The 8132-nt window shown below is 40.9% G+C and overlaps 1 protein-coding gene across 1 annotated transcript in view; it reads left to right on the top strand.

Annotated features, from left to right (window-relative positions):
* Positions 1–1802: 1802 nt before the first annotated feature.
* fam98a (family with sequence similarity 98 member A) overlaps positions 1803–8132 on the top strand; it is a gene marked incomplete in the record, with an annotated part of 7222 nt that continues 892 nt past the window's right edge. Inside the window, 7 exon segments of the mRNA XM_024296728.2 lie at positions 1803–1909; positions 2839–2987; positions 3074–3208; positions 4409–4590; positions 5656–5736; positions 5819–5935; positions 7950–8117. Coding sequence (XP_024152496.1) covers positions 1872–1909; positions 2839–2987; positions 3074–3208; positions 4409–4590; positions 5656–5736; positions 5819–5935; positions 7950–8117 — 870 coding nt within the window.

Genomic DNA, 8132 nt, shown 5'->3' with positions numbered 1-8132 from the left:
AAACTTTATAGTTTTGGAAATATTTAGCAAAATATGCCACATGGGAAATAACTGGGAAAGTCTTCAAATTTCAACATTTTGAGTCGATTAGCAACAAGCCTTTAAACATATTCTTGGAGTATGTTTTAATCTTTAAAAGCAATTTTCAAAAAATTTGGAGTTTAGCTAATATTTTAGCAAAATGCTAATGTGCTTGGCAAACTTGTTATCTAGTGGGGTTTTTTATGCTAATTTAGAGTTCTGCTTCTATTTTAGCAACAAGCTAATGTTTTTGACTAATTTAGTTTATTAAGGAATTTAGGCTATTTTGGATTTTAGCTAGTATTGAAGCAACGAGCTGGCTTTGGCTAATTTGACATCTACAAACGTTTTTTGGGGGATAATTTGGAGTTTAACTCATATTTAAGCAACACACTAATATTTTTGCAAAATTGGCATGTATTATAGAATTTTAAGAAATTTTAATACAATTATTCAAAAATTTAGGTCAACTTCAGCCCTCTTTCATAGTTCTTTAACAAAATTTCTAGTATTTTAGTAAATGTAACATTTTACAAATAGCTTTTGCATTTTCCATTAAATTGCTGTCATAGATAGTTCTTATTCCGTTCTACTGTTCTAAAGTGATTTGGACCAATTTGGTCAAATAACATAAAAGCTATTGAAAAAAAACTTTAAAATGTACCACTAAAAAATTGAAAAAAACCCAATGGAAACTGCTGTTATAGATAGTTCTTAATCTGTTCTTCTATTCTAAAGGGATTCGGAGCGATTTGGTAAAAAAAAAACAAAAAAAAACTAAAAGCTATTGGAGAAAAAATGTGCAATTTTACACAAAAAAATTGCAAAACTTAGAATAAAGCATCAAAACCTAATGTAAACTGCTGTTCTAGATAGTTCATATATATAGGCTTTTCTACTATTGCAAAGTGATTTGAACCAATTTCGTCAAAAAATCTGAAAGCTATTGAAAAAAAAACGTAAATATTTACACTAAAAGATCTACTTAAATTAGAAAAAGTATCAAAAGCTAATGTAAGCTGCTGTTATGGATAGTTCTTAGTCAATTATATTATTCTAAAGTAATTTGGAGCGATTCGGTCAAATAACATAAAAAGCTATTGAAAAAAACCCTGAAAATTTAGACAAAAAAATTGACTAAACTTAGAGAAAGCATCAAAAGCTAATATAAACAGCTGTTTTAGATAGTTCTTAGTCAATTGTACTATTCTAAAGTGATTTGGACTGATTTGGACAAATAACATAAAAGCTATTAAAGAAAAACTTGAGAAATTACACTAAAAAATTGACTAAAATTAAATAAAGCATCAAAAGTTAAAGTAAACTGCTGTTATATATAAGTCTTAGTCAGTTTTATTATTTTAAAGGGTTTTGGTTTTATTTGGTCCAATACTTTAAGAGTTATTAAGAAACATTCTGTCATTTGTTGACAGTCCCTAAATATGAACAGAGCGAATGTCTGTCGAATATCCAACCTAAAACTAACTTCACCGCAGTTGCTCTACATCCAGTTTGCACATGACTTGATTAGTCGACAAATCTGAAAAATTAATCTCTCATTAGTCGACTAATAAAATAATCGTTTGCTGTAGCCCTGTTCCATACATAATATTAGCACATTAGGATACCAGGAAGGCATTACTACCTTCTTTAAAATCTGATCAATCTGGGACCAAGATGACACCTGACAGTGTATGAGGTAAAACTTGTTGTTCCTCGCCGCTCCAGCAGGGGGCAGTAACGACGCCGTGGTAGGAGCTTTACACCGAGCCAACCGGTAGCGGAGGTCCCGGGAAAAGCAGCTGTGCTGTGGTGCTGCTCGGTTCGGTTCTTCGGCAGAATTCAGCCCTATGGAGAACGACGTGCTTCTGTCTCTGGAGGATCTCGGGTAAGTCACGCGGTCAGTCCCACGTTCTGCAGGAAAGCCGCAACTTCCGGTCCCGGCTGCATACGAGCACACTCAGCACAGCTAACGTGACACCGAAGAGGCAGAACAAGCGGCGGTTCTAGTAAGACTTTGCTCCGGACCGGTGCCAGACCGGTTCGGGTGTAACGTGTCACACGAGCGTGATGACGCAGGCAGAAGCCAGACCCGGAACCGACGCATGGAGCCCGGCCCGGACGGGTTTGCTCTGGAGGGAGCGAATTAACGGGTTCTGTCTTTTCTTAGTTTGGAGAGAATAAAGGATGACGCAGCAGCAGGGGCGTGGCTACGGGGGGCACTGCCCCCCCCCACACATAATAAATCTTATCGAGTAGAGAACTAAAGATTAGTTAATCTGTTTTTCTTTAAAGACCCAGTCAATAAAATTGTTTTAAACATGTTTTTGTAGCATTATTTAATGATCGACATGTGTAAAAGAATGTAAGATTAAAACTTCGTTTCTGAGCATTTTTTGTTCAAATCGTTGTGAATCAGAAAATGCTGTTTGAAAAAGTGCTCAGTTGTAACGCAGCAAGTGGAATGGGCGGGGCCAAGTCTCCTTGCTCCGCCCATTCTGATTCATCCCCTTACAGACAAATAGATTCATGAACGTCTTTGTATATGAGAACTGGACTGAGTGGCCCCCACCCTGGCATTCCAAACAGGAAGTACCTGTTGGTTCCAAGAAGCCAAAATCCAGTAGACTTTGTTACTCAGCGATTCTATTGGCCAGAAAAAACATTCTTGCTCTAATAGCTTTTTTAACTAATCTTTTTTTTTTTTTTGACGTCACACTCACTCGGTCCAGTTCTCTGATTCAGTCACTGGGAGTGATCCGTTCTGAGCTGCAGTCTGCTGTGGAGGGGCTACTTTCACCAGTGTGGTTCCTGCAGGTACCAGGGTCCATTGCTGGACAATGAAGCCCTGGAAAGAGCTGTCTGCGGGGGGGCCGCTTCCCCAGAGTTCACCAAGGTCTGTGCCTGGATTGTGTCGGAGCTCCGACTTTACTGCAGGTTGGAGGAGAACGTCCACGCCACCAACTGTGAGAGGATTGACCTGTGATACGCCACCGTTAAAGCGCCACTTCCTGTCTGTGTCACGCCGCTCTGCTGTCCCTCTCTCCCGCAGGTCCTACTGAAGCAGACAGCTTCCAGCTGGAGATGAGCGGCCTCCTGTCTGAGCTGGCCTGTCCCTACCCCGCCCTCACCGATGGAGACGTCACCCAGAGGTTCCTCAGCAGGAGCCACTGTCTGCTGCTGCTGAGTATGTTCCAGCTCCCTTTAAGGCAGGAGTGTCAAACTCAGTCACACAGGGGGCCAAAATCCAAAACACACCTCAGGTCGAACAGGATAAACATTTATTGAACACTCTAGAACTACATTTTTAAAACTTTAAAACCATAACTTTTTAACATAATTACAAACTAGATATACAGCATTACCTGAGATAATACTAGTGTGAATGTTGTAAGATGAATTTGGTCGCTGAAGATGCTGAAATTGATAACTGAAAACGTTGAAGCTAATAGCCAGCTAAAATATTAGCTAAATGCCAAATTAGCTTAAAAAAAATTCACCAGAACAGCTAGTCTGGAGCTGAAAAAAATAACCAAACTCCAAAATATCCTAAAAAGCTAAAAACAAAAAGCCTAAATTAGCCAAACAACTAGCGTGTAGCTGAAATATTAGCTAAACTCCATAATAGCCTAAAACATCTTAGTAAAAGCAAAAATAGTCCAAAAAGCTATCAGAATCCCATTTTTTTTTAATTTAAAACTGTAACTTTTTAACATAAATATGAATAATAAACAGCAGAAATATAATTCCAAAATAAATCAACTTAAACCTTAAATAACTTTCAATATTTTACTCTCCATGAAAATATATTTTGTCAAAATTATACGTCTTTATAGAGAGGAATGGACAGTAAAATGCATTAAAACCTCAAAAAGTAGAATTTTCATGGTAGGGCCCCTTTAAGGCATTTTCCTCAAAGTCTTCCACTTCTCCTTCAGAGCCTCAGTCTGGCTCAGTACAGTCGCCTGCCTCTGTAAAAGCAAACATGAACTGGTTCTGTTCAGTTCTTAGCTGGTCATGGGGATCTGGAGCTAACTCAGTCTCTGTTTGGTGAAGGCTTGCTACATCCTGGACAGTTCCAGTTTGACATGAAGACATACAACCACACTCACGTTCACAACTAGCAGACAATCACCAGCATTCATACTAAATCTGAAAATGATGCTGTTCAGATCTAAAAATGTCTTCAGAGAAGGGAGAGCTTTAAATATGAAACACATAGGACAAAATAGTAACTAGTGACTGCAGGTAGAAGGCTATGGATGCACACATGACACTGAAATTCAGAGGGTTCCATTCATCTCTGGTCAGTGAGAAGCAACATGACCTCCCAGACTTCTGTCATTTCCTGTTTCAGCTTCCTAAAGCACCATCTTCTCTTCACCAGCATTCCTGGTGTCTGAGCTGGAGGCCTCCAGGATGATCCTGGTGAACAAACCCCAGAAGAAGGCCCAGGAGTCCGGCAGCCCCATCTTCCAGGAGCTGAAGGGCATCTGCATGGCCCTGGGCATGTCCAAACCTCCTGCCAACATCACCATGTTCCAGTTTTTCACCGGCATCGAGAAGAAGGTCAGTCCACCTGTCGGGTGACCTCTGCTCAAGTTGACCACACCTACATGAGCAGGTTCAAAATTACTCCAGTCCTGCAGTCAAATGACCCAAACACAGTAGGGGTGTCAAACTCAATCACACAGGGAGCCAAAATCTAAAACAAACCTTAGATCACGGGCTGAACAGGATAAACATTTATTTAACACTCTAAAACTACATTGTTAAAACTTTAAAAATGTAACTTTTTAACATAATAATGAACTGCATATATAGCATTACCTGTGATAATGCTAGTGTGAATGCTGTAAGATGAATTTGGCCAATGAAGATGCTAGTGCTGATAGCTGAAGATGCTGAAATTGATAGCTGAAAACAGTGAAGCTGATAGCTGGAAATACTGAAGTTGATAGCCAGCTAAAATATTAGCTAAATGCCAAATTACCCTAAAAAACAACAACAAAAAATGGCTGTTTTGTTAGCCAAAAGAGCTAGCATGTATCTGAAATATTAGCTAAACTCCAAAATGGGCAAAAAACAAAACAAAACGGAAAAATGCCTAAATAGCCGAAACAGCTAGCATTTAGCTTAAATATTAGCTAAACTCCAAAATATTCAAAAAAATCTTTCTAAATGCCAAAATAGTCCAAAAAGCTAGCGGAATGTTTTTAAATCTTTAAAACTGTAACTTTTTTAACATAATTATGAATAATACAAGGCAGGAATATTATTAAAGAATAAATCAACTTAAACCTTAAATAATTTTCAATATTTTACTCTTTGTAAAAAATATTTTGTCAAAATTATACAAGTTAGAAATCAGCGCAAGATAACATCGGGTCATTAATAATAATAAAATAAGATTATTTGGAGGGCCGGATCTGGCTCCAGGGCCTTTGACACATATGGTCTACATTCATAGCCTGGTGCTCTGATCCTTCAGGAGAAGCCTGACCTGTTTGACAGAAATGTGCTCTCTGCCTGCCCTCCTGCAGCACCTTGCCCTCCTGCAGCACCTTGTCGTCTTGTGTTTTTATGAATGTTTGACCTTCAGGAACCCTTAATGACATCTGATTGCTCTTTCAGCTGAAGGAAGCCCTGAGTCGAGTCCCGGCTGGTCACGTGGGGGAGCCACTGCTGCATAGGCCGCTAGGACCCGTGCACTTGGTAAACAATGAGACGGCTTAGCGTTTGTGTGTGTGGGGGGGGTCTTCTCCATGCACACATGAACCAGTCTGTACTTTTTCAGGAGAAGATTGAGGCCATAAACCAGACGCTGGTGAACGAGTACGAGGTACGGAGGAAGACGCTGCTGAAGCGCCTGGACGTGACGGTGCAATCCTTCGGCTGGTCTGACAGAGCAAAGGTACCGGCTGAAACAAAGCCCTGCTGACCTGACAGCTTCACACGTTCATTACCTTTAGTTCTTCTCCACAAAAACCAAGCAGAAATCCAGTGGTTTGTAGGGTTAAATTGTTGTCAGAGTTTAGAAAGAAACTGTTCCTGAGTCTGTTAGTTCTGTAGCACATGGCAGAGGGCAGAAGGTTTCTTTCCATCCTTCAGATTGTTTCTGGCTCTGTTCAGGCAGCAGGAGTTGTAGATGGTAAATACATCTCAATTACATTCAACATTTCCCTTCAAATAGACGATTTCATTGTACTTTGAGAAAAAGGCTCCAGCTAGCATCTTTAGCTGATACAAAAACATTTTTTAAACTTAGAATGATAACATCAAATACATCTGCCAAACTGTTAAGATTCCAAACACAGAGATAATAACAGTAAATGTTGTGGCAGGTTAAAGTTTACATCCACAGCTCCTTCACTAACATCTGCTCTCTGCTGTGTTTATGTCACTGAGCAGAAAGTTAGCGTTAGCACTGTATATTCTAGCTGGGCTTTCTCCGGTCTGTAAGATCAAGAAAGAAGCTCAACACTGATTTAGAAAATTATGTGTGAACTCACTTTGACTTTCTTACAAAAAAAAAGTACGACCAACAGCAACATTTAGCCTCGTTGGCTGTTAAAGTAATAATAATAATAATAATGGATTGGATTTATCGGCGCTTTTCCAGACGCTCAAAGCGCTTACATTGTATATCCATTATTCATTCACACCTCATTCATACTTGGTGATGGTAAGCTACTATTGTAGCCACAGCTGCCCTGGGGCAAGCTGACAGAGGCGTGGCTGCCAGTACGCGCCTACGGCCCCTCTGACCATCTGACCATCACTGGAACATTCATACGCATTCTCACACCAGTGGAGCCACACTGGAGGCAAGTTGGGTTAAGTGCCTTGTCCAAGGACACAACGACACTTGGCTGGTGGGAGCCGGAATCGAACCGCCTATCCTTCGATCATTGGCCGACCCGCTCTACCACCTGAGCCACTGCCGCCCCGTAGCTACTTGCTACTTTGCTAGCACATGAATGCAGCAACGTGGATCTTGGCCACACACATTACATGTTACTAGCATGAATTTCCATCAGTTTTTGTGCTGGTTCCACGTAAATACGCACAAATAACATCAGCCATGGTTTAAACCATCAATAAAAGCATACATTGAAGAACCAAACTAGCATTCTACTTGCTAGCTCCCACTTCAGCAAACAGTTCACAATACCTTGTCTGATTTCTGTCTATTAAAATGTAATTCCTGTCCTGTGACGATTCCTCTCCATCGGATTATTTCGTTCTTGTGTTTTTTGCAGTTGATTGCAAAACATTGTGTCCCCTTTTGTGGTTCTTTTCATACTTACTCAGACCTCCTCCATTCATCACTCAAGAAGACTTAATGCATAGTAATGCTGCATGTCTGTCACGCCGTATGTCACGGGATTTCCAATCCAGTAATATATATCAGTGTTCTTAAACATCCAGGGTTGGAATCGCTGGAGCCCCTGATGGGCATGTGATGGCATGCATGTTCAAGAACTTGTTAAGCACTTCTAAAATAGGGTGTTTACACTGCACAGTAGGAGAGGCTTCTGATTAATGAAAGACTTGGTGTCATAGAATCTTGTCTGGACACAAACCACAGTTATTAATTCCTCCATGATCAATTTACAATCGGTGGCACTTGTGTAAATAGAAAAGTACTTCATCTATTGGTCACTACCAAGAGTTCTTCATTCATGGTTTCAACACATGTCCAATGGCCAAATGTTTTGTATGTTGAGTTTAAAAACTTGAGCAGTGACCTGATGAATGCAGGAGTTCTGAACGCAGAAGCCCGAAACACGGATTTACCTGCGTTTACGAAGCCTTTTCATTGGAAGTAGTTGCTGATGCAGGTGTGATAGTCAGGAAATGTTTGCTGGTAGGCTTTCTGTACCCGAGGGGACAGAATTCCTGCAGGTTCTCCGTCGTGTCTGCAGGTGCGGGCCGAGAAGCTGGGGCAGGTGTACCATCCGCTGCGCTCGGCGCTCGCCGCCAGGAGTTGCGTCTCTGTGGCTCACCTTCTGGCTGCTCGGCAGGACTTCTCCAAGATCCTGAGAACGAGCAGCGGGAAGATTCGGGAGAAGACGGCCTGTGCTATCAACAAGGTGGGGCCCCTCCTG

Source organism: Oryzias melastigma, linkage group LG15, assembly GCF_002922805.2.
Source record: "Oryzias melastigma strain HK-1 linkage group LG15, ASM292280v2, whole genome shotgun sequence".
Taxonomy (NCBI): Eukaryota; Metazoa; Chordata; class Actinopteri; order Beloniformes; family Adrianichthyidae; genus Oryzias; species Oryzias melastigma.
This window is presented reverse-complemented; position numbering and strand designations above follow the sequence as displayed.